General features: G+C 47.4%; 1 protein-coding gene across 8 annotated transcripts in view; it reads left to right on the forward strand.

Moving 5' to 3' along the window:
* Window positions 1-26,239, forward strand: part of LOC147100377 (galactosylgalactosylxylosylprotein 3-beta-glucuronosyltransferase 1) — a 233,570-nt gene that overhangs the window by 147,493 nt on the left and 59,838 nt on the right. For 7 of the 8 annotated variants that reach the window (XR_015073725.1, XM_085968032.1, XM_085968034.1 and 4 more), the window contains one exon: window positions 25,018-25,160. Coding sequence is in view for 7 of the 8 variants with exons in the window: in XM_085968032.1 (XP_085824158.1) it covers window positions 25,049-25,160 (112 nt within the window). In the remaining variant the exon portion in view is untranslated. Of the gene's footprint in view, window positions 1-22,600; window positions 23,002-25,017; window positions 25,161-26,239 lie in introns of those variants that run through there. The other variant, XM_085968039.1, reaches the window with a different exon arrangement.

The raw sequence follows: 26,239 nt of genomic DNA on the forward strand, positions 1-26,239 counted from the left end.
TGTTAGGTATTGTTACAGGTCTTATATTGTATCGTTCACTGTGAGGCGTACCGTGGTGGGCTCTGGAATGGGAATGATGCACTCTTGAGCCACCTGAACTTCTGTGTGGGGTTTGAAGCAGAAAGTCTTATCGATGACTGGGCACCAAGTGTCGTTGTGTACCCGATACTGGTCCACGCTTGTCATGACGCAGTACGTCCCTCTGCCTACATATGCTACCTGGGGTGGAACGTGGCTTTGGGCCATTACCTCCATGGTGCAATTAATGGGCTTCGCACCCTCTGATTCAAACCTGCACACCGGCCAATTAAACGCATTCAAATGCTGGGGACACAACACCACGCGCGCCCCCGCTCTGGCATCCATTGAGGTCAGTGCCGGTCATGGCGTGCTTCCACTTTACAACAAATGGTGGGGCCCCATGATGTCGCATGTGTACCCATACCTTAGGACGCCAATATTCTCTACTCAGTATACCGCCGCTGGCCTGCCCATTTCTGGCATCCGGAGTACAATTCCCATTACAGTGTGGTTGGACTGGCCACAGTCAACTGGGGCCGCGTATGCCTCTGAGGCCAGTCGGAGTTGGCACTGGCTCATTAAATTTCCGTACGGGCTGAGCGCAGTGAGGTGCCGGTTGCTGACCCACGAAGGGACGCAACCTTGCTGTAGGTCCTCCAAATTACTGCGCCCTTCGTTCAGCAGCCACGCACCGTACAACACACACGCATCGTTGTTCGCTGCCTGCGCCGAGGCATTCTGATCCTCCCTGATCAAACTATTGATCGTCTGAGTGTGTGCCTCCAGCTCGGCTATGACTTCCTTTAAATGTATAGTCATAGCCTGATCTTCCCGTAACTCCGACCCCTCTAGCTCGTTACCCTCCCCCAGTATCTTTCGCAGCTGGTCCCTTAAGGTGTTGACCTGCATCTGCAACTGTGTATCGTCCATACTGTTGATAATGGACGTGCCCGTGCTGAAGGCTGTAGCCGCATCATTAAATACCCCCGTCTATATCTCCCCGAACCAACGCGATGGTTTACCGTTAAATCGTACAGACTTTCCTGATTCACGTCCCCATAACTTAATTCATAAAATTCTCGGAACATTACCTTCAACAGGGCCTCATATAATTTTTCCGTTTCTACCAGACACCACTGGGGCAGTTGCACCCGGGTTAAATTTAGAATGACCGAAGCAACTTCGTAGTGAACGTCTTGGTACAAGATCTTGCCGGTCGGGACTAACACTAACCCATTCCTCGGTCCCGGTGCGGTGGCGGGGCAACTAATCTGTGTTTCCTGTACCGGTGGGGCTGTGGGCAGGGGCTTCCTCTCGTGTGCTGCCAGTTCCGTGGAATTTACTGTGTTGGGAGGGTCTAGGATCACGCAGGAGTCCCCACTCTGATCCCATCCGATCCCGGCCTTGGAATCCTTCCACCGCCGCAAGAAGGCGATCGACACACCCGCCGGGCAGACCCGTTCCGACCCCCACATACACACGTAAATTCCCTGTTCCTCTTTCCATTATTTGTTCCAGCACTCTTCTGCTCCCCCTCTCGCCCCCGTAATCTGTCGGTACACCGGCCATAGCCTGTCCACAAATGCAGCTGGTGCCTCGCCGGACAACTGTAGAGTCCGTTCCACTTGTGGCCCACGGCTCTCAGGAACTCCTCTTTCAACCCCTCTGTGGTGCCTCGCCCCGCTTTTGTGGCTGCGGACAGGCTCTGATACAGTTTCCCGTCAAGGGAGAGCAGCATCAGCCTGTGGGTCTCGCCCTCGCTACACCCGTTGATCCCCCCTACCTGCTCGACCTCCATAAAGTGAACTGAGGGGTCCCCGTCCTGTTTTAGTTTGGACAACTCTGCTACCATGGCTTCCAACTGCGGGGTGGTGAATGGGACCACGTAATCACTCTGCAGCGGGCCCTGGTCACCATTTGGTGTGGGTGGACCGTACTTTTGCTGCCGCAGAGGATACATTGGTCTCGGTGGTGCTTCCCTGTCCTGAACCTTATCCTCTGCTTCCTGACCCTCCCCATCCCGCTCCACCCGGGTTTCCCCTGGTGCCATTAAACAGACCCTGCCTCTGGCCCCAGACAAGGCTTGGGTCAATTTTTTAATCCTTTCTTCACAGGGACCGTGATCAGAGGCTTCATAGCCCTTACTTCTAGCTACCTTATGAGCTATTTTAATGTCCCTTAGCTGACCCTCCAAACCGTCAGCTCTCGTTGTTAATCTTGCGTTCTCCTCCTGTAAAGCCAGCTGATTTAACCTGGCCTCCGTAACCTGGTACTGCAGGTATTCCCCATATTACGGGAGGCCTCTTCCTGCGCGCGTCTTTCCTGTCTTCCCTCATGCAACTCCTCCACTAGTCTACTCCCGACTATCCCCCTTGCGTCTGACTTGTCTTCAGACTCCTTCAGCTCGTTTTTAAGCTTTTCAACCTGCTCCTGAAGCAGTTGAACATGCTTTTGGAAGCACAGGAGCCAAATTGCCTTTTCTTTGGACTTCCTGTGCTCCTTGCTCCCTGTCCACTCTGCGGCCCTATCCTAGGGACTCTCAGAGTGCAACATCTCCTGCCGCGGTCGCCAATTCTGTAACCGGTTTCTGCGGTGGCCAATTTCCTATAGGCCCTGCCGCAATCGGCAATTATTGTAAGTGGTTTCACCCCACCCATAGCGAGCGCGCAAACCCCCTTACTACAAGTTCTGGAGAACAGATTGGAACACGGACAGCATTTTCGGGCTCACCCGTACAGTGTTTATTAAGGTTGACAAAACCACTCCACACGCATACAGTACGAGCAGTGTGAACACAACAGTACAGTTTAAAACAGTACAACCCTGACTAGTCCAACAAGCCCCTGCCATGCTGACTTACCATGGCCTAAAAACACCCTCCCATGAACTAAACTATCACAGGACCCTTCCAACGTTAAACCCCCTCTGGTTTGGTAGGAACATACAGGCACCCCCTTATACAGCTAAGTGATCTTGTGGGTGTGCACGCTTGGCAATGCTCACTTAAATTGCCCTTGATCTTGCTTGCAGCTTCCTCCCGTATGTCTCGGCTACCTGGTTCCATACCGGCCTTGCGGCATGCGAGTCCCAGTCTGAGTCGAAGTCCGTCTCGGTTGAAAGAGCAAGGCTCAGCTCCTCTTGACGGTCTGTTGTGGGGAGAGCATGAGAGAGAGAGAGAGCTATCCAAACAGCTCTCTGATATACCCCCCCAATACACAGACCGCTGTCTGTGGTTTTAATGGACACATGGCCTCAGGGAAATGGTTTCCAGGCCTCCTCCCAGGTTTGGATGGTTTAGATCTCATTTCGATCTCCCAGCCAATTTAACTTAACGAGCTCATCTTCTTCAGAAACAATGAGTTGCCAGCCTCGTTATTCATGACTCGGGTGTGGGCCTCTCGGGTCATTGTTCCCAAGGACAGTCCGTTACCATACGAATGCAACCTGGTTACATCAGCCACCTTCAGCTTGAGTGTTTTTCCACAGCTTCCCCCCACCCAAACAGCCTGTCCAGTTTTTAATAAGGGTATATGTTCATAATCTAAAAAGCCATGGAGTTTGCGCCGACTACTACAATTCCACAGTATGAGCACAAGCTTTACAAGTACAGATCGTGCCCTCCCAGCATTGCCAGTTGTGAACTATAGAATCATAGAATGATACAGCCCATTCGGCCCATCGTGCCTGTGCCGGCTCTTTGAAGGAGCTCTCCAATAAGTCCCACTCCCCCGCTCTTTCCCCATAGCCCTGTAAATGTTTTCCCTTCAAGTATTTATCCAATTCCCTTTTGAAAGTTGCTATTGAATCTGCTTCCACCACCCTTTCAGGCAGCGCATTCCAGATCATAATAACTCACTGCGTAAAAAAAAATTCTCCTCATCTCACCTCTGGTTCTTTTCCCAATTACCTTAAAAAGTGCTGGAAGATTTATGCATATTCCCCCCCAAAAAACCGGCAAAGAGGATTAATGAGTTCTTAACATAAATTATGATATTATTCAGGGGCTTTAATGAACGCTTGCACAATTTCCTAAGCCCCATCTAGCCTAAACTACTGCCAAGATCCCTCAAAAAATCCACCCTGAGATCTAAATATGTTTTGCATTGAACAAAAAGCAAAAACTACAGATGATAGAAACAAAAACAGATTGCTGGAATAACTCAGACATCGAGCAGTATCTGTGGCAAGAACAGGCAAGTTAACAATTCAGGTCCATTGAGATCATTGTGAAAAATTCATTCATATTTCCCAGAAGAAATCCATACTTTGTTGGTGACCAGAACCCCTCCCTCACCCGGAAAAATTATATAGAATAGTTTCGTGACTTTTCTTTTAAGGACTTCAGTGAGAGGGGCTGGATTTGTATAAGTATAATTTTGAAAAAGATTTGTGAGGAAAAGATTCAGAGATAAGAGCCTGGAAAGTGGTTCGAGCCCAAGTTGGTCCTTTTGCGTCATCAGGACATGACTGGCCTACTGGGGTCACCAGTCCTGCCACATCGGGCATTGCACTGGTTCTGAAGAGGAGGAAAGTCGACAAGCAGGGACATTGGCACTGGGCCCATGGTGAGTCTGGGGGAGGAGGGGGAGATCGGGATGGGGCGGGAGCGAGTGGTGGCCGGCAGCAGCTCACAGTTTTAATGTGGGACCAGGAAGAGCATTCAGGAATGTAATTTTTTTTTAAATAATCTTTTGGTGGCAGCCTCCAGTGGTTTGTCTGCTATGGTCAGGTGCAGTCCAATATGTGCAAGGGCTCTGAAAACAGCGTTAGACCATGGATTTGCATAGCAAATAGGCCTAGTGCTGGTTTCAGGTGCGCGCTCTGGATGACTTTGGGGTGCCCTTACTAACTTGGCATGTGGCGCTCTCCCGGCATGGCATGAGTGCGTGCCATATTGGACCCTTCGAGTCCATTTACACCCCAAAAAAGGGCACTGTGCCTTCTGATTTCTAGGCCAAGATATTCAAGGAAACTTTGTACAAATATTGCAGAACAGTCAAGTTATAAGAGAGAATAATAAGTGATTGATCATTGAGAAGGTGATTAACAGAAGGAGACAAGTTACGAATGGTATTTCGAGATTCGCGGGTCAGTGATTGAACATTTATCAAGCTGTATTCTAGAATATATTATGCAGTTTCCTACGTATTGGTTGAAAGCATCAAAGCAACCAAGAAGTGATTTGATATTTTGAAATGTGAGAGGAATAATCCTATTATGGTTAAAAAAAAAAGTCTTCATATTAAACCTCCAGTATATTGCTTCACTGTGGCCTGTCATACGCACAATGATTCTACTCTTATACAGAGGAAATGTGATAATATGCAGGGGACTGAATTCTAACTTAGTGTCACGGGACAGGTAATATCAGTGTTGGGTGGTAATGTGCATTCATGTAAGTGTAGAAGAAGTGAACATTAATGCTAAGAGGTGCTGTTACTGAAATTTTTCTTCGGGACGGATGTGGCATTAGAAGACTGGAAAATAGCCAATGCTATTACACATTTTAAAAAACAATGCGCGGGGAATGATAGACCTGTGCTCTCCCCTTAGGAAGGCTCTTGGCACTTGGAACTTCTGCTCACTTCTGCTAGCCTGTTTATATTATTTATTGCTAAAGTTGTTTTATAAATAATGGCCTAGAAATTCAGTATAGCCACTTTTGGGGCGGTAAAGTCGGGCGGCCGCTAAAGTTTGCGCCCGGCGCAAAGTGGAGGCCACTTCGCCGATATTCAGTAGCTTTGGCCAAGGAGTTTGCTCGAGCGCTAAAACTGGCGATGCACGGCTATCTTTAGGCGCTAAGCCGGCGGTGCAGAGTGATACCGCCGAGGCCGGGCGCAGCGCAGGTGCGGTCATTTCTTGATTGACAGCAGACACCCTGGCGCCGGCCAGCTCTTAAAGGGGGAAGGGTCGAGTTTGTCTGCTGCCATGCCCTGGATACTGCAGCCCTCCAGCTAGGCCTAAACACTGCTGCTGGAGAGAAATAGCGCCAGGAAGGATGCAGAGGGCCCGTGAGCGAGCGCAGCGCTTCTCTGCCCATGATTTAAAGGTGCTGGTTAGGGCCTTGGAGAGGAGACGCCATATCTTGTTCCCGGACAGTGGCAAGAAGCCTGCCACCAGGGTGTACAGGAAAGCCTGGAGGGATGTCGCCCAGAGGGTCACAGCCACCTGCGATGTCCCCAGGACTGGTGTCCAATGCCGGAAAAAGTTTAACGACCTCACTCGGATTGTCAGGGTGAGTACCCTTTCCAGTGTCCTCCTCATCCTTGCATGTGCACCTCACATTATGGGCAAAGGGACCTCAAAGCCCTAATGGCCAGCCCTCATCCAGCAGCTATGGCACTGGCATGAACATCAATTGCACTTTCTGCACTTTACACACTGGCCAAGCTATTCGACCATGGGAGGCAGTGCATACAACAACAGGGCACCACACTGGCCAAGCTATTCGACCATGGGAGGCAGTGCACACAACAACAGGGCACCACACTGTACTTAGAGGCCGTCCTTTCTCTTGCAGGCCAAGCTGGCCCAGAATCTGAGGAGCCGGACTGACACCGGGGGAGGCCGTCCCCAGTTCCAGCAGCTCAGTGACCTGGAGGAGCGCGTGGGTCGACTCATGGGTGGCCGGCTGATTGGCCCCGTTGCATGTGGAGATGCCGACCCTGTGCTGGGCCCCAATGGTAAGGACATCACCTTTTGGACCTCTCTCGTTCCCCTTGCGCTTCAGATCTACATCCTTTGCCACTGTCCCACCAATGCGCTGAATGCCACCACTCATGCCTCCCTCGCTGACGCCCTGTCCTCACTCTAAAGCTACTCTTGTGCCTTCCTGCTTTCAGCTGGTGAGGAGGAGGTCCCTGAAGCTGCCAGTGACAGTCCCTCAGAAGAGGAGGGCGAGGAGGAGCAAGAGGAAGGCGGCCCATCGGGGGAACCCTCATCCGCGCCAGGGGATGGCAATGGAGGGGACACGTCTTCCCTGGAGGAGAGCCAGGGGGAAGTGTCGGAGGGGGGTGTAGCTCCTGTGCCCAGTGGCGTCCAGCAACGCAGGAAGGGTCAGCCAGCTCGGCGGCCTTCTCCCCAGAGGGGGGAAGTGTTGCAGGGGAGTGTAGTTGCTGGGCCCAGTGGCGTCCAGCCACGCGGGAAGGGTCGGGCAGCTCGGCGGCCTTCTCCCCAGAGGGGGGAAGTGTTGCAGGGGAGTGTAGTTGCTGGGCCCAGTGGCGTCCAGCCACGCGGGAAGGGTCGGGCAGCTCGGCGGCCTTCTCCCCAGAGGGGGGAAGTGTTGCAGGGGAGTGTAATTGCTGGGCCCAGTGGTGTCCAGCCACGCGGGAAGGGTCGGGCAGCTCGGCGGCCTTCTCCCCAGAGGGAGAGTCCAGCCTCCAGTCCAGAGACGGTCCTCGCCCAGGAGGTGCGCCTCCTCGATCAAATGTCCGCAGACTCGGATCGCCGGCACACCAAGTTCATGGGGGTTGTGGCACGGTTGCCTGAGGCCATCGAGTCCCTGGCTCATAGTTTGTCCGATTTCGGGGCCTCACAGGCCAGGGGTTTCGAGCAACTCGGGGCAGCACAGGCCAGGGGTTTCGAGCAATTCGGGGCAGCACAGGACGCGAGTCGGGCCGAATTCAAGGCAGCACAGGACGCGAGTCGGGACGACTTCAGGGCAGCACAGGCAGTGAGTGGCCAGTTGATCAGTGGTGCCGTGCAGTCACTGGCTGGTCTGATGCGGGCACAGACCAGGGCAGTACGGGCACTCACTGCTGCCACACTCGCTGTGTCAGCCAGGCATCGCCAGGGCACCCGCCGCGCTGCAGCAGCACAGCGGTCTGGCCTTCAGCAGATTGCTGCGCTTGCTGCAGTGCCAGCCCGGCCGAGTGCCAGTGTCTCAGGCGAACAGCGAGCGCCTGGCATCAGCCAGCTTGCCCCCATTGCTGCAGCCGCCACTGCCACTCCCCCAGTGAAGCTGCCACGAGCTGCTGGAGAGACTGATGCTGCCCAGCCACAGCTGCAGCAGTCAGCAGCCGGCCCCTCGAGGGCCAGAGCTCGTCTAGGCCGACCCCCAAGGGCATCTGCCGTCACGCCATGTGCCCCTCAGGAGCCTTCCCCCAGCCTTGCAGCACCCACAGGGCCCAGGTTGAGGTGGAGCAGCAGGTCGGCCAGGGGCCGGAAAAGACTGGACAAGGACTCGCCCTCTCGGCACACAAAGTAGAGGGTGTTGCCAAATGTTTTTTTATATGGGGGTGGTTGTGTTGTCTATGGGAGTGGTTGTTTTGGTAAGGCCGAGGATGAAGGCCATTTGGATGGAAATGTTTTGTTATTCCTCCCCAGGTTGTGGGAGTGAGTCATGTGTGTGACTGTTTTTTGGGGGTGTTGTCTGTTTTTGGGTTTCATGTGGGAAGGGCCCTGAGTTTGTTCAATAAAGCTTTTTCTTTATTCAGCTTGTCCATGTTTGATGTTTGAAGTGGTTGTTGCATTAACCGGCTGAGGGCTTGCGGAGCGGCTGCATTCATGTCCCTTCATTGCCACAAGCCATTCCCTGACAGGGGGCCTAGAAGTGTCGTTCAATAAGCCGCCGACGGACGGCCCTTGGACCTTGTGGCTCCCTCCTGGGCTGGTACTCCTCCTCCTCCTCCTCCTCATGGTCCTCCTGCTCCTCCTCCTGAGGTGGTGGTCCAACGTGAGGTGGCAGTGCCTGAGTCCTGCGGATAGCCAGGTTGTGCAGCATGCAGCAAACGACGACGAACTGGGAGACTCTATCCGGCGAATACTGCAGAAATCCGCCGGAGCGATCCAGGCAGCGGAACCGTTGCTTGAGGATGCCAATCGTTTGCTCTATGATGTTCCTTGTGGCTTGATGGCTTTCGTTGTATGCCTCCTCAGCAGGGGTCCTGGGCGCGCGGAGCGGGGTCATGAGCCATGTACACAAAGGATAGCCTTTGTCCCCGATAAGCCATCCTCTTGGGGGAGGCTGTGCCTGGAACATGTCAGCCACAGTAGTCTGGTGCAGGATAAATGCATCGTGGCTGCTGCCTGGAAAGCGGGCATTGACAGCTAGGATGCACTGCCTGTTGTCACACACCAGCTGTACATTGAGGGAATGGTAGCCCTTCCGGTTGCGGTAATCCTCAGCATTGTCGATAGGTGCCCGCAAAGCCACATGCGTGCAGTCAATGGCGCCCTGCACCATGGGGAAGTCCGCGATCGTCGCAAATCCGACTGCACGCTGCTCCTGCCTCTCCAGGGTCATGGGGAAGGAGATGAATTGGTGTCTCCTTGTGAAAAGGGCATCGGTGACCTGCCGGATGCAGCGATGCACGGCGAACTGGGATATGTTAGCTATGTCCCCAGCAGCGGCTTGGAAGGAGCCGCTTGCATAAAAGTTCAGAGCCACCGTGACCTTCACTTCCACCGACAGAGACGTCCTGCACATCAGCTGTGGACGCAGATCTCTGTGAAGCAGCTGGCAGATCTCTGCAACCACCTCCCTTCTGAAGCGCAGCCTCTTAACACACTGCGCGGCAGTCATGGTGAGATAGGACACCTGCTGGCGGTATTCCCTGAGTGGGTAAGGCCTACGTTGCCGACGCCTGATGCCCCCTCTGCGTCTAGGCATGGCTGCCCCTCTCACACAGTGTCTGCGAGCCCTTCGCACATAATGCTGGAACTGAGGGTTGGCACCCCATGCAGCCCCCATAATATACTGGCAAACAATGAAATCACAATGAGGCAAATTGCCAAGCTCTGGCCAGAAGCCAAAAATACCTCTCCTATGTTGGGCCAAATCAGTAAGGTCTCTTCCTTGGTCTCTGTCCAGAAATCCGTTGCACAAAAGTCATTGCAGCAAAATGGCTGGCCTTTATAGTTCAGTGTAAGTGCCCTTTAATTAGTGCTCCCCGAGGCCCGCAGGGCCTCTGCTGCGTTCCACTTCACAGTTCTTAGCACCGCCACACCCACATTGGGCGGGCGCGACTGAAGTTCCGGTTTGGGGCGCACAAAGGGCGTTGCACGACGAAATGACGTCATAAGCTGCGCGCGCAGCTGAGCACGCGCAAACACTTTGCGCCGGCGCTAAATGTCTACTGAAGTTGGACGTAGGCGCAGATCGTGCTGCGCCCGGCCGCTAAGTGCCTAGCGCTCGAAGTCTACTCCTCTTAAGGCGCTAACGGCTGGCGCACGCAACTGAATTTCTAGGCCATTATTTTTATTCAAAGTTCATCTTTTAATTTTGTGTGATGATGTGATACAGAAGTGCATGGTATTACTGATAAATGTAATTTTTTTTAAATTTGTTCCTGGGATGTGGGTGTCGCTGGCAAGGCCAGCATTTATTGCCCATCCCTAGTTGCCCTTGAGAAGGTGGTGGTGAGTCGCCGCCTTGAACCGCTGCAGTCCGTGTGGTGAAGGTACTCCCACAGTGCTGTTAGGGAGGGAGTTCCAGGATTTTGACCCAGCGACGATGAAGGAACGATGATATACTTCAAAGTCAGGATGGTGCGTAACTTGGAGGGGAACTTGGAGGTGGTGGTGTTCCCATGCGCCTGCTGCCCTTGTCCTTCTAGGTGGGAGAGATTGGGGAGTGGGACTGGCTTAAGTTCATTGGCTACAACACAAACTGTTAATTAGCCCTTGACAACTTTGGAATGCACTCCTTTACACTTTTCTTTGGTTACTTTATTGCCGTTTTATGCTGGACTTCAGATTTAGGTGTGGAATGATATGCCCATGATTGATGCTGGTATCGATCCTTTTGACTCATTTGACAGCTGTGTGCGTCAATGAAAGACACCACTGCATCACAGGAAAAAAACACTGGTGGCACCTCCTGGAAGCACAGGCCATTGTCCAGAGACTACACAGGCTGTAGTAATGGAAAGCCCTAGCACATTTTTTTTCAGTTCTTTGGATGTGCCAGCACATCCATTAGTTTGGTCACAAAGGTTCACTGGAGTACATAATGAAGAAACTGGAACTCTTTGAATTGTTTGTTGTGTTTGCTTGGGAGAAGGTGCCCCTTTCTGGTGGATTTTTATGTTGCACAAGAGTGTTGCCATGGGGACGAGCATAGCTAATGCTTTTAGCCTGAGTTAAATAAAGAGCCATTTTTGGCAGGATGAAAAGTAATATGCTATCATTTGCTTCATACGCAGGAAAATTAAGTGTGGCTGAAGAACCCAGTTTTAGCTCAGGTGCCACAGAAAGGACTTGCTTATGGAAAGCACAACAGCTTCTGGCAAATTTCCTGCAGGGGCCATTTCATAAGGCACTGGTTGGCAGAACTATTCTGTTGGCTGCTGAAAATTATGTGAACGAATGGAAGATTAAGGAAAGAAAGTTACTTTCCTAAAAGCTTTCCTTTGAGCATCACAGAGAGTTCCGTCCTATTCTCTAGTCTCAAGCGACAATGGACATTTGAATAAAATGACCTCGGGGAGGGAGGGGACAGATTTCCTCCACTGTATCTAATGAAGTTGTAAAATCATTTATATAAGAACAGAATTGTAATTGCATCGCACAGTGTAGAGAGGAAATCGTGCCCACAGGAAAGGTAGCATTTTGGAATTGTGCTGCTCCTGTCTTTAGGGAGCCAGTATCGTGTCTGATCTGTGAGGGCTTCTGAGAAAGTGGAAGGTTTGTGTTTGGACACAGAATAAGGACAGGTTTAGGCTCAGCTGTGATGTCCTCAATAATTGAATATTCCCCCCCCCCCCACCCTGACATTCACTGTCTAGGTTCATACATGACGAAGGGGGCTAACCAGCAGTGCAATTATAGAATCGCAGAATCATAGAATGGTTACAGCACAGAATGGGGCCAGTCGGCCCATCGAGGCCGTGCCAGCTCTTGCAAGAGCACTTCAGCTAGTCCCACTCCCCCGCCCTTTCCCCGTAGCCCTGCAAATTTTCTTCCTTCACGTACTTATGCAATTCCCCTTTGAAGGCCATGATTGAATCTGCCTCCACCACCCTCTCAGGTAGTGGATTCGAGATCCTAACCACTCGCTGCGTAAACAAGTTTTTCCTCATATCGCCTTTGGACCTTCTGCCAATCACCTTAAATCTGTGTCCTCTGGTTCTTGACCCTTCCACTAATGGGAACAGTTTCTCTCTATCTACTCTGTCTAGACCCCTCATGATTTTGAACAACTCTATCAAATCTCCTCTCAACTTTCTCTGCTCTAAGGAGAACAACCCCAGGTTCTCCAGCCTATCCATATAACTGAAGTCCCTCATCACTGGAACCATTCTTGTAAATCTTTTCTGCACCCTCTCTAAGGCCTTCACATCCTTCCTAAAGTGTGGTACCCAGATTTGGACACAATACTCCAGTTGAGGCCGAACAAGTGTTTTATAAAGATTCATCATACATTCCTTGCTTTTGTACTCTGTGCCTCTATTTATGAAGCCCAGGATCCCGTATGCTTTTTTAACCGCATTCTCAACCTGCCCTGCCACCTTCAATGATTTTTGCACATATACCCCCAGGTCTCTGTTCATGCACCCCGTTTCGAATTGTACCCTTTAGTTTATATTGCCTCTCCTCGTTCTTCCTATCAAAATGTATCACTTCACACTTTTCAGTGTTAAATTTCATCTGCCACGTGTCCGCCCATTCCACCAGCCTATCTATGTCCTCTTGAAGTCTATCACTATCGTCACTGTTCACTATACTTCCAAGTTTTATGTCATCTGTACACCCAAGTCCAGGTCATTAACATACATCAAGAAAAACAGTGGTCCTAGTACCGACCCCTGGGGCATACCTTCCTCCAGTCTGAAAAACAACCGTTCACCACTACTCTCTGTTTCCTGTCACTTGGCCAATTTCTTATCCATGCTGCCACTGTCCCTTGTATTCCATGGGCTTCAACTTTTCTGGCAAGCCTATTATGTGGCACTTTATCAATTGCTTTTTGGAAGTCCATGTACACCACATCAACTGCATTGCCCTCATCACTGGGAGGGAGGGGGAGCGGTGAAATTAGGCAATGCAGCAGCTCTTAAAGGGGCTGCTGCTCACCCTTAAAGGAGTGGTGTATTGTTGATTGTTTTGTTTAGACTTGGTTTCTGGGGATTAGTTAAGCATGGATATAGGGGTTGGGTGGGGGATGTAGGCCCAGTGGTGGTCACATCAGTGGGGCTCATTTTACTTTCGTGGTCAGTGGGTGGCTTGGTGTCTGGGGCAGTTTGTGTTGAGTGAGCCTCCAAGAATGGATCTGAGAGAGCTTGTTATATTTCCAGTTCCAGACAGAGGCAGAACCTCGTTCATTCTGGTTGGAATATCTCCCACATGTATCTTCAGTCACATGCTCGTTGTGGGGCGGGCTGCCCTTCACCACAGTGGGGAAGCATCTTCTTGCAGCTAGTAGCGCGAGCTGTGCAAACCTGCTCTTTCCATTGGAGTCCTGGAGCAAGAGCTTCACTGAAGCTTGCTGGATTGAGTTGGAGTATTCCCTGTGCAGAAATTGGGCCTCCACCACTACCAACAGTAACATGCAGGTGTTACAAATTTCAGGTCTGCTCTAGATACCTTCTCAGATTCAGCATTTCAGAGTCTCTCCCATAAGTGGATCCCATGTCTCTTACAACAGGACTTTTACTTAACTGCCTAATATCTAGTCATACGATAGCATGGCCCAACAATAACAACTTGCATTTATATAGCGCCTTTAACATAGTCCAAAGGCGCTTCACAGGCGTGTAATCGGACAAAATTTGACACCGATCTACATAAAGAGATGAGCTGAGGTAGGGACGCAGACGGGCGATGGGTGACCCAGGACCATAACAAATGAAGCCCTTCGTAAATAAAATGGTTACTGTAATCTCACACGTGCGCTTTTCCAATCTTTTCAAAGGCAGTCTGCCTCACATTTTAATGAGACAAGGCCGAACACATATCGTGGAATCATACAGCACAGAAGGTGGCCATTCGGCCCACTGTCCCTGTGCCGATGTTCGAAAGAGCTCTCCAATTAGCCCCACTCCCCGGCTCTCACCAAATCAACATCAACAAATTAGTTTGTATTGCAATTTTTAGGTGAACAAACAGAGAACATTGCCACTATATCTCACTGCTCTTCGACTTGATTGCAACGAAAAAAGAAATATGCCATACTGTCCCCATTCGCAGGCTAAATATTCATCTATCTGCTCAGCCGTTTCTCTGAATCTGACAGACGCCATCTTAAGGAAAAAGGACTTGGACACTTGGGGGTCGATTTTCCCGAAGCTGTCGGGAAGAAGACGAGACTACAACTTTCGGGTTTTAGACCCGCCTACTTCGACGTCTGGCCAATCTGTGCGATTTTCCCTTGATTGACCTTGTTGAGCTCGCCCAGCGGGCTCAGCAGGCCAATTAAGGGCCACCCGGCAACAGGTGACGTCACAGACTGCAATTTCATCTTTCCTTGACAGGTGAAATATCAGTGTTTCACAGCTGTTTGAAGCTGTCAAACACTGACAGTCTGAGTTCTAACATGAGTCCTTCTACACAGACTCAGTTAGAACTCTCAGCAGCACTCAAACCTAAAGGCTGTCACTTTTCACAGATCACAGCCATTCAGCTTTAAGTGCCGGCTGAATGACGGGCTCCCGACAGCTACAGGAAGAAAGGCTGTTAAGGTAAGTACAGGTAAGTAAAAGTTCTTTACACACTTTAGACACACCAAACACACTTATCTTTGCACTCATGCACCCATCACTCACCTAAGCACCGACATCGCGACCCCTCCAACTCCTTCAACCCGATGGCCCACCTGTTCTAACCTGGCGTGGTTTGGAGCCGTCGGGAATCCCACACGAAACCCCTCAAAATAGGGATTAGGCTAAAAACTGCCTGTTAACTACCTATTAATAGGCAGTTAATTGGCACTAATCCCTTCCTGCCTGGTTTCAGCGGGTCCCAGTGCGGGGCGGGTACCCGCCGCCCCTGAAACAGGACAGGGTTTTGAGCGGGATGGTGTCGGGACCCCCAAATTCAGGATTTCCCCCCCCCCCCACACGCCTGAAACCCCACCTGATGGCTCCAGGAAAATCGACCCCTTGGTCTCTTTCTCACAGCAAACCTCCTGGAACTGACACCAGGCCATGTGTTTTTCAACCTCTTAATCTATTTCATTTCCTGTGCCTCTTTAGTCTTGACAAAGGGTTTTGACCCGAAACGTTGACTCTAATTTCTCTCCACGGATGTTGCCTGGCCTGCTGAGTTTATCCAGCATTTTCTGTTGTTATTTCGGATTTCCAGCATCTGCAGTATTTTGCTATCACACATGTGTTTTTCATCCTCTGTTCCTAGCTGGACAGCTAGCCAGCGGTTTGACCCCTTATTCTCTCTCTGTCTCCAGGTTAGCCAGTAGGGCTGCCAATTAAACTGGCTACTGCCCCTCTGAGTAGAGGCCCCCTTAGAAACTATCTCCTGCTGTTTCACAAATTAATAATGTCATCCAGACCTAATGAGCAACGATAGCTCAGAGAAAAGAAGTTAAATCAGCATAATCACCCAATCTCTTATCTAGGATAAGTTAATGACTCTTACTGTCTCAGAGGGGAATGATACACAAGTAGCAGCACTCCACACACTGGTTCTTCTAGCTTTACATGCACATCTTCCAGGCTTCCTGTTCAGAGCACTTAACTCATTGAGAACAAAATTTCACTTAAAGGTAATATTTTATTATCAATCAGACCAAGGCTGCTCAGTCTTTCCCGATAATTATAACCTTTCAGTTTTGGTATCATCCAAGGTGCAGCAATGATTTACATGGATGCTACCAGAACTTAGAGATTACAACAATCAGGAAACACTGAACAGGCTGGGGCTCCTTTCTGTAGAAAAGGGAAGACTGAGGGGTGACCCAATAGAGATCTTTAAAATTATGAAGGGGTTTGATATTTTAAATTTTAAATGCTCCACCATTGGTGGTCTTGTCTTCAGCTACCTAGGTCCTAAGCTCTGGAATTCCCTCCCTAAATCTCTCTGCCTCTTCACTTCTCTTTCCTCCTTTAAGACGCTCCTTAAAACCTACCCCATCAACCAAGCTTTTGGTCAACTGCCCTAACATCTCCTTATATGGCTCGGTGTCAATTTTTTTTTAAAATAACACTCTGGTGAAGCGTCTTGGGGCATTTTATTACGTTCAAGGCGCTATATAAATATAAGTTGTTGTTGTTGTTGATAGGGTAAACGTAGAGAAAATGCTTCAACTTGTGAGGGAAATCAAAACTGCAGGTTCATAAATATAAGGTAGTCGTTGATAAATTCGGTAAGAATCCAGGAGAAACCAGAGAGTGATTAGAATGTGGAACTTGTTACCACATGGAGTAGTTGAGTAGATGCATTTAAGGGGAAGCGAGATAGGTGCATGAGGGAGAAAGCAATAGAAGGATCTGCTGATAGGATTAGATGAAGAAGGGTGGGAGGAGGCTTGTGTGGAGCATAAACAATGGCATTGACCAGTTGGGACGAATGGCCTGCTTCCATGATGTAATTTCTATGTAATGCTATATAATGCTATGTTAGATCCTTCTGTGGTAAAAATGGTCAGAAATCCCAAAACCTACGGCCTTCCCCATCTTCTGCCAACTGTCTAGCATTCATTGCACCTTGTTTGCCTCAGCATAGATCAGACTTGATCATCAAGCCAAGCACCATTGATTAAACTCTTCCGCCCATTACCACAATATTTAATCAACACAGGAATGTTGCATTGCTTATCATAACCATGGTAAACAGGATCTGTCTTGGAAAATAATTCACCCGTTTAGTATAGAGCAGAGATACATGATATAATGAAGTACTATTTAAAAAATTAGATGCTATCATTTGAAATGAAAGGGTTCACATTCTGACTCGGCACTCCTGGCAGAGAGACTAGCTTCGAGCAAGAGAGCACATAGCCAAAATGCTTGGGAAATAATGGGCACTGCATAACCGAATTCCAAATACTCTCAGCAGGCAAGACTCCCTGCCAGCAACAGAGAGTCAGAAAATGAACCTTTAAGCTTCACTTTAAAAGTACAAGGTGAATCTTCACAGTACAACAGAAACAACATCTGTTGCTGTGTAGTTTAGTTTACAGTCTTTGAGCTGGATTCCTGCAGCCAACCGTTTCTGGCTGCTCCCGGAATTGAAACATAAAAACCGAAACGTCCCCAGTGAGATGACAATCTCTCTTTAACGCCTCAAAATTAATTTCTCATTAAAACAAAGTCAAAGTCAATTAAAACCATCACTTCCAATGCACAGATTAATTATGGGGGAACCTGGTTATGACAAAGTCTATCGCGCACCTCCCATGTAACAAACAAATTCCTTAGTCTCCGCTATAGACAGTAGAAGGGTTTAAATTTCAATAAGCCGATTAAAAACTGCTTTACCCAGTCCCCAGAGCTTGTATTAACCTTGTTTCAGTGTGATATAGCAAATAATATAATACACTTCCTATTAGTTGGCGTCACCTTGGCTCCACTGCAGATGAACAAAATGTGACACTAGAGAGAGGAGATGCTTCCACTTGTGGGGGAAACCAAAACTTGGGGTTTGCTGCATTGTCGGAGCATGAGATGTTAAACCAATAAATAAACTGTTCTAGTGATTCAGGTGGATCTGAAAGGTCCCATTAACCCGGCTTCTCTTAATAACACCACCAAAAAAGCAGATGATTTGAACATAAGAAATAGGAGCAGGGGTAGGCCATACGGCCCCTCGAGCCTGCTCCGCCAGTCAATAAGATCATGGCTGATCTTTTACCTCAACTCCACTTTCCCGCCCGATCCCCATATCCCTTGATTCCCTCATGTTATGTTTGAGGGCTCTCATTGGGCTCAAAATGGCTGCCATTTTTTCCCACACAAAAAATAGAATTCATAATAGCCTTTAAAAGGGAAATGGATAAAACTGTGAAAAAGACAAATGTTATAGGGCATGGGGAGAGCGCAGAGCAACGGAGCTCTTTCAGAGAGTTGTGACAAGAGTGATGGGCCGAGTGACCTCGTTCTGTACTGTACACAGACTTACACTTATAATAGCAGCCACTAGATACAGATTGGGGGCAGGAAACGAGCCAATTTTTCCTCTCCCTAACTGTGGGTATATTTCATAAAGATTTTTCTAAAAAGAATTGCTCTTGTCATTCTCAGAAGACAAGACTATACAAAATTCTAGTGCTGCTGATAGAGATGTTAACACTGTTCTATTTTTTGAAGGGGTTTGGTTGGGTATAATAAAACGTGAGTTTTATTTTTCTTCATCAATCATTACAGATGAGATGGAATACAAGGGTAAGCTGGCGGAACAGTGCATTGCTAATATAGTTTGAAACACAGGTTAAACACTGCGCACCAGCATATATCTCATTGTATGAGCATTGCCGTTACAAATCGAGAATCCTGCGCACAATATAAAATGCTACTTTTTCTTTTAGTCATAAATGGACTTTGGAAAAAGTCCGCTTCTGCAGATGAGTAATGTGATCTGACAGAAAAGTGGCATTAGCATCTGCGCTCCATGTGGACTGTGATCTGAGAGGCCAGAGCAAGTCGGGGGGGGGGGCTAGCGAGAGGAGGTGAAAAAACATTCCTGCTGCCAGGAGTGTCGGCGTCTGAAAAAATTGTTATGCTGCATAATCTGGTTGACTGAACTCTTTATGACTGAAAGCTGTGCTGATGCTAAAGGACGTGATTTTCTGATTGTGTGCTGGCGATAAAGTGGCCTTCCCTGCCATGACTGCAAAAGGGGGAACTCCCAAGGCCCACTTCCCACCATTTCCCATCCATTCATTTTACTACCTGTAATTTTCCCTAAATGCACCCCCAGCAGTGGAGGCTCCACATCTGGAGTACCCGTCTAAAAAGTCGCCTCTATCTGTTCATTAAGTTAAACGGCAGTTCTGGGTTGAAGCTCAGAACTCACTTTTGGTTTATATTTCCCCTGACCCCCCTTGCATAATTCTACACAAGTTTGCTTCTGATTGGCCTTCAACGAGACCTTAATAAGCAAAAGGTTATGTTGCATTAATTTCCATGAATGGATTTTAGGTCAGAGCGAGGATCAAACAAACGGATGAGAAGTCTGTTCTTGCTTTCTGGATAATAGCTATTTACAAACCGTTACTTTTTCTTCCTAATTGTCACACTGAGGAAAATAGTCCCCTCTGTCACCACAGATCTGTCCCAGTGGAACAAATTATTTAACTGGTCTCAGTAGAACGTCAGGTAAAAAGAGTAGAAGAGTTCAGATCTCAGTTGGGTCGGATCTTGCTGGAGCGAGGCGTTTCACGCCGTTAGTTAAACGTTTTCCTGCACCCTTCAACTCAAAAATATTTTGCGTCCTAACTTGCTGGAAGTGCGAGCTGATAACGGCATGGTGAAGGCAATGGGGCATCTGGGGCTTCAGTGAACAGCGGGACCAACAGTCTAGCTCCTTAACCGATGAGATTTAAGAAAGAAAGACTTGCATTTCTGTAGCGACTTTCACGACCACCGGACGTCTCAAAGCGCTTTACAGCCAATGAAGTACTTTTTGAAGTGGAGTCACTGTTGTAATGTGGGAAGCGCGGCAGCCAATTTGCGCACAGCAAGGTCCCACAAACAGCAATGTGCTAATGACCAGATAATCTGTTTTTGTTCTGTTGGTTGAAGGATAAATATTGGCCAGGACAATGGATTAAGGATTGAGAAATAAACAGGAGACCAACTGAGAAGGAGGGTAAATAAAAGTCAAATCAGGCACAGAAACAAATAAAGAGAGGAAAGAGACAGAAAGGAAAGGTATGAAGTTTTAAAACAAATTACATTTTAAATTTTAAATATCTCTAACAGCAATTTACCACCTGAATTATTGAGATTGCACAGTTTCAACTGTTCCCTTTCTGGGCCAGAGAGGTTGATTGGCATTGTATTAACCATTATCAAATTGTTAAAAACATACTTACACTGTTAATTACCAGACTTACATTTCTGTGGCGAGTTTGATGGGCAATTAATGTGCAAATCCAGCAAGTTCTTAAAAATAACGGGGAGGCTAAGGGCCAGTTGCTGTTTTTGTGAAGCAACTGGCGGCGCAGCAGAAATCGACCAGCGGTTTCTGGAGATTCGCAACTCATGCCGTATCTCTTAATCCCTGAATTCGCTGGCCGATTTGTGCATTAATAACGGCGTTTGACTTTAACACGCCATTACTTTTCCAGCAAGATCCAGCCCAATATGATGAGGATTCTTTTGTCAGGCCGCAAGTTTGTAACAAAGTTGCACTGTATCTTTTTTTTTTAAAGTGCTGCACAATATGAATCATAAAAGCTGGAAATTCAGCATCTAACCCCATAGGGTGTGATCCCTCATCATGTTTTCACCAGTTTTCACACTTCCTTTCCTCAAGGTGCTGGGGCACAGTCCAACACACAGCAGCAGGCCTTTGCTACCTCACACCAGTGGCCATACTTCACGGGTGAAGGTAGGCCATTCATCCGTGGAAGACATCACGTTTGAATCTGACTTTGTCTTGACCTGACACCCATCACACAATCTTTCCAACTTGAGTCATTGAGCGCGATCTTGTCAGCCCTGGGGAGGCGGGTATGGAGGCGGGACTGCCAGGAATATGGCAGAATCATGGGGCGGGTGCCCATCCCGCCCCCAACCTGCCTCCGTGCCATCTTGCCAGGAGGCGGGTAGCCGACCCGCGCCGGGTCCCATCTCCTTGGAGGCGGGAAGGGGATTACAGCCACTTAACTGCCTGTTAACAGGTAGTTAACAGGTAGTTAACAGGCAGATAAGAGGATTATCCCCATTTTACCCACACAAGTGTGGGCTTCCCGAAGGCTGCAAACCCTGCGAGGGTCACTGAGGCGAGCAGTGGGTCTGCGGGGGGCGGAGGGGTGCAAAGATGCACTGTGAAGGTAAGTGATAGGTGCAAGTGTGGAGAGGTGAGTATGTGAGGTAAGTGGAAAGTGTTAGAAAAAGTTTACTTACCTTTGTTTCTTCCTGCAGGGTTCAATCGGTGAGTATGCGGAGAGTCTCGCATCTCCGCGGCAGAGATGACAGATGGCTGCTGCATTCTCCAATGCAACAACCATCTAATTTCTGCTAAAGAAAGAGGTTTGATCAGTCTTGAATTCAAGAACTCATCAAACTACAGAGAATGTCAGTGTTTGGCAGCTTCACAGAGCTGTCAAACGATGACAATTCATCTGTCAAAAGTTTTTGACAGATGAAACGTCATATGTTGACGTTCTCTGTAACCGGCTTCCCCTTAATTGGCCTGCTAAGCCCGCTGGGTGGGCTTAACAAGGTCAATCAAGGGAAAATAGCGTGGGTTGGGCAGAAGTTGATGGAGGCGGGACTAAAACCCGACAAGTGGGAGTCCCGCCTCCAAAAGCTCCCCATTGGCAAAATCCAGCCCATTGCATAACAACAATGGTTGATTTTCCCTCTCCCTAGCGTTGCTCACTGTGACTAACATTAGAATCACCGACAGTCTGACAGTGTGTAATAGCTAAAAAAAAACTGCACATTAATTCAGTTGCTTGGATCTGCCCCCCTAATGGTTGGTTGATTACCGCAGTGTCTTCAGCCCACTGACAGAAGCCACCTAATGTTGATTTAAACCCATACCAGAAAATGCAACATGCCGTTATCTTTTACTCTCTGCCAATTTCCAGCTATTTTCTAATCAGTGCTAAGCCAGCATAACAATTACCAGTGTTCAAAATATACCCATCCTGACCCATTGTACAAGCTGGAGATGCTCATTGCCCACACCAGCATTCCCTACTGTAGGTCATGCTTCCATTGTGAACTAGGTTAAAACTCGTCTGTTGTCAATCTTAACGGAGTCTTATTTTTGTATGTTCTGTTGTGCAGTTGTTCCAAAGTGTACATTTTAATTAATTTATCTGTGTGTTGTACAAATTAACCTTATAATCAGACAAAAAGGTTTTTACATTTACTGAAATAGCATGTCTTTGTATTAAATTTATCATATCTATTAACTGACTTCCACAATCACATCAAACAACCATTTTTAAAGTTCTGAATGTGTTTGCAGATCCCTCTGTGTTTGTATGTGTGTAGTTGCCCCCGTGAGTGCGTGTGTGCGTGTATACGAGTGCATGCGTGTGTGTATACGAGTGCATGTGTGTGTATGAGTGCATGCGTGTGTGTATACGAGTGCGTGTATATAAGTGCGTGTGCGTGTGTGTATACGAGTGCATGTGTGCGTGTGTATATGAGTGCATGCATGTGCGTGTGTGTGCGTGTATACGAGTGCGTGTGTGTGTTGTAAGCTTTTTATTTTGACTGGCATTAAATTGACAGCAAGACCAATTCTTTTGAAACAATTTGGAATAAGTTTATTAAACACGCACACTCATGCACATCAAAACAATAGCCTACTGGTATCCTATGGACTCTACTCAATTATAACAGGTAAGGTAATGGGTTAGATTTAAACGGACTTGTACTTCCTCAAGTCAAGCAATGTACGCGGCCTTTTTCCTTGCTTCTTGGTTTGGTCTGTAGAGGAAGGACTTCCTGCTTTTCCGTGTGGTCATCCAGAGAGCGAGCGAGAACCTTTGGGCTCCTTATTTTATATCTTTCTAAGTCCATTGTCTCTAGTCTAAATTGCTAAGACCCCAGGATTGGGTTCTTGATTAAGTTAATTGTTTGTTAACACGTTTTAATGGCTCTTGAGTTTCAATGGTGAGTTTCGATGGGTTTTCGATGCTGTCTCTGTGGGGGTTATCCTGTTATGCAGGTTTCCTTTGTTAAGTTTCGCGCCGTTGCCTTGAGCTCCGCTCCCAGGGAGATCCATACACATCAAATTTATCTTTATTAGATACATCTTATATTAATAGTCTCGAGTCCATCACACATACAAAACATATATTTTCATTCTTACAGTGTGCGTGTATACGAGTGCCTGTGTGTGCATTGGTTGGATAAGGGTATAAGTGAATTCAGGAATCTGGGGCTCGATTTGCAATGAAAGGTAATTCAGACACTTCTTCAAAAGCTTGCCAACATATATGTAACTTAGAAACAAAATTCCCTGATGTCTGTGGGCTATTGTTAAGAACTTCCTGAAATCACATCTATCTAGAGCACACTGGATTGAATTCTGCACAATTGTGTATAACACATGGAGGGAAGAATTCCTCTGTGTGCTTTGTGCTTTAATATGATAAATCTGCTCTTTAGACAAGCTCAAGGTGCACAGAGGAAACTCCCCATGCCTAAAAGATGTACCAAACAGTTGCATTGATGTGACACACAAACTGTGTGTTGTAATTCAGGTGTCATGTGCATTTAGGCAAAAATTGGGAAGGTCACCTCCAAACATTAGTCGTATCTCACTTGGAAATCACACCTGCTGCAGTATAACTGAAGTGATAAGGATCCCAGCTGGTTCAGTGAATTGGTCAGTGATTTACCTCGCTGAATGGCAGCAGTAGCTAACAGGTAGCCCTGAGTGTTATTATTTAAGCTATAACTGGCAGACAGCCCTGAATACCATACAGTGGGACTGAGGCAGGTAATTCAGGGACCCCACTGTTGGTTTGAGTTCTCCAATTGATCAGTCTGCCCACATCAACCGGTAAAATACACATGGTCCCCTTAGTCTTATCTCTTTGAAACTGTGAAAGATCAGGTTTTTGTTTATAGAAACCCGCCTGATTTAGTTCAGTTGGCGTGCGCTGGTGCCAAGTGTGTTATAACACAGTGACGACTCAGTCATATGTGAACGTATAGTGCTCAGCCAATCAGCGCATTTACTCAGATATATTAAAACATTTCAGAATCATAGTTACAAGAGTCAGAAATGAATAGGTCTAAACATTGAATTAGATTTATCATAATTAAGTTGATTTTTTGCATAGCTATGACAGCAGCTATAATGCATTATTTAATGAGATGTAAAGTATTTTACACTAGTTCATAAAATTAGCCCATTGCATTCTAATTCCTCCAATAAACATTATGTTGTACATATATATATTTTACCCAAATGTCAGCTGTGGCTCAGTTGATAGCACACTTGCCTCTGAGTCAGAAGGTTGTGGGTTCAAGTCCCACTCCAGAGACTTGAGCACATAAAGCTAGGCTGACATTCCTGTGTAGTGCTGAGGGAGTGCTGCACTGTCAGAGGTTCAGATGAGACGTTAAACAGAGGCCCCGTCTGCTCTCTCAGGTGGACGTAAAAAGATCTCATGGCACTATTTTGAAGAAGAGTAGGGTGTCCTGGCCAATATTTATCCCTCAACATAACAAAAACAGATCATCTGGTCATTATCACATTGCTGTTTGTGGGACCTTGCTGAGTGACTGTACTTCATTGACTGTAAAGTGCTTTGAGATGTCCAGTGGTCGTGAAAGGCACTATATAAATGCAAGTCTTTCTTTTCTCACCCAAACAATTAGGGAAAATATTCAAGTACTCTTTTAAAATCATTTATTTATAATCATATCAAGAGAATCCAAGATTAAAAAGGCGAGACATTATTTTAATCTCATATTTGAGAATGAGACTCCCCGAGGACACTGTCTCTCCTGAGTTAGGATATCATTGATTTTGGTTTGCAATTTACAGGAGTTGAGACTGCCTCCCCCTAAGGCATTTTCTCCAGGTTGACACAACATTGCTGACTTGAGAGGCCAAGACAGTAACCATCTCCCAGGGCTCTGTCACTGCTTCTCTGATGTGATTGCAAGAAATGCTTGGAGTAGTTCTTCTTCTGATTTCCATTTGGCCTAAACTCTCCGTTTCCACGAGACAGCACAGCTGCAACCAGAAATTCAGCACATGGAGAAGTGTGGGTGGAAGACTATGCCCCAGCACTCTGGGTGCTCCACTATGCTGCCATTGTTTGCCCCAAAACTAGAATAGGATCTTCTGTATGCAAAGTCTTATATTAGAGAAATGTCTTGTACCCCTTGTGTAGAACATTTTGAACTCTCGTGTCTGTTGAATATACTGTAGTTCTGAACCTTGTGGGGTTTGTGGTAGGTGATGAAGAAATGAAGGACCAGCCCTGGAGATGCCGAAGAGACGAGACATCCTCGCAATTGTATTGATTGTTTTACCCTGGACTCTGCTTATTACAGTTTGGCACCAAAACACCGTCTCACCTCTGCTGGCCCTGCGAAAGGGTAAGTGATGACCAGGCTTACTGACTCACCAAAATGGCAGCTCAGCATTTTTAAAATGATTCTTCAAAGAAATATGAAGCAAGATGTTCCACAATGTTCTCTAGATGTAGGAGTCTCAGAATCTGAAAAATGTGAGTCTAGAGATGCGATATGAGAAGGCAAACAGTTACCATGTTTGTGTGACATTGTCTACTATTTTGAAGGAGACATTAACCGCATATCTTAATATACCCGCTAAAATAGTAGATAGAGAAACGTCCTACAAATGCTAATACAGGAAACTTTGTGTTATCTGGAGGCTAAATGTCCGGCAAGCTCGAGCCACCGGCAAAAATCAGGAGCCGTTTTGTTAGGTTTTTTTTCTTCTCGTGGCTTTTTTTTCCAACAGTCAGGCTCTGCAAAGTCTCTGTAGCTTAGCAACAGCTTCAGAGAGACGCTTCCAAGGTACGGGCTGACTGCTTAGAAGCGGTTGCTAAGCAACAGTGTTTGTTGTCAGATAAGGAGATGAAAAGCTCCGTATGCTTCAACATTAACGCTGGTGTGTCCAGCAGTTTTGAAGGAACGGCAACAGCTCGGTCCCGTCGGTGCCGGATAGCACAAAGTTTCCTGTATTGCAACGTCATTTCTAGGTAATCGAGAAAAATCAGTAACCATAATTTCTGTTTAGATTAAAAAGCGAAACAATTAAAGGAAGTTTTATAAACTGAAACTATTACAGGAGTGTTATTAGATTTTATATGGCTATTTTACTTTAAATAAACTATTTTCAATTGTTTTGACTTATGTTCTTAAGCATAATCTAGTGGGCAGATTTTCGTCTTTACTGCCTGGTCATTAAGTATTGCCTCGGTGGAACGTAGAGAGGAAAATTGGTCACATGCCAGTAAAAGAACCCATCTGACTTTCCTTCCGTTTAAATTAATGGAAGAAACATCAGACCAGTCCAGTAACAGGTGTGGGATCCTCCCCACTGGACGTTCCTCTTTGGGCTCTGTCCAAGATGCAGGAAAGCTGAAAGAATCAGGCAAATGACAGATTCCTAAAAGAAACAGATTGAGGTGAATATGAATAAGGAAACA

The sequence above is a fragment of the Somniosus microcephalus genome, chromosome 26, assembly GCF_052327205.1.
Source record: "Somniosus microcephalus isolate GS21.2 chromosome 26, FLI_Smic_1.0, whole genome shotgun sequence".
NCBI lineage: Eukaryota > Metazoa > Chordata > Chondrichthyes > Squaliformes > Somniosidae > Somniosus > Somniosus microcephalus.